Source organism: Eimeria mitis, genomic scaffold (assembly GCF_000499745.2).
Source record: "Eimeria mitis Houghton genomic scaffold, Emh_scaff5590, whole genome shotgun sequence".
Taxonomy (NCBI): Eukaryota; Apicomplexa; class Conoidasida; order Eucoccidiorida; family Eimeriidae; genus Eimeria; species Eimeria mitis.
Genome location: NW_013573860.1, coordinates 3,018 through 3,588, shown reverse-complemented (window position 1 = coordinate 3,588; position 571 = coordinate 3,018). Strand labels below are relative to the sequence as shown.

Sequence of the window (571 nt, the reverse complement as noted above, 5' to 3'; positions counted from 1 at the left end):
GGGGCCTTGAAAGAATGATGCTGCTGCGGAACTTCTGCTGCTCGTGCTGCTGTTGCTGCTGCTGCTGCTGTTGCTGCTGCTGCTGCTGCTGCTGCTCCTGTGGGGAGGATCTAGTGTCGGAGAACAGAAAGGGCCCACCCCTGCAGCGGCAGACGGCATTGCTGCATCTGCTGCTGCTGCTGCTGCTGCTGCTGCTGCTGCAGCTGTCTCACGCTGCTGCTTGTTGCTGCCACTTAGTGCAGCAGACCGCCTGGAGAAGAGACGCCTCATGTTGCTGCGGTTGCTCTGCTGCTGCTGCTGTTGCTGCTGTTCCTGCTGCTGCTGCTGTTGCTGCTGTCTCAGCTGAACAAACTCCCGCACGATTGTCTCCTGCAATTGCCACAGCCTCAACAGATCGGAGTCCCCTTGCTGCTGCTGCTGCTGCTGCTGCTGCTGCTGTTGCTGCTGCTGCAGTGAGGGGCCCGGATGCTGCTGACCTGTACGCTGCAGCTCAAAGGTTTGCTGCAGCAGCTTCATTGCTGCCTCCGCCCAGTCTCCTTCTGCTGCTGTGTCCTTTCGCTGCTGCTGCTGT

The 571-nt window shown here is 60.1% G+C and overlaps 1 protein-coding gene across 1 annotated transcript in view; it reads right to left on the bottom strand.

Annotated features, from left to right (window-relative positions):
• Positions 1–208: 208 nt before the first annotated feature.
• Positions 209–571, bottom strand: part of EMH_0082980 (uncharacterized protein) — a gene marked incomplete at both ends in the record, with an annotated part of 3,329 nt that continues 2,966 nt past the window's right edge. The window contains 2 exons of the mRNA XM_013500595.1: positions 209–369; positions 477–571. Of these exons, the coding sequence (XP_013356049.1) occupies positions 209–369; positions 477–571 (256 nt within the window). The remainder of the gene's footprint in view (positions 370–476) is intronic.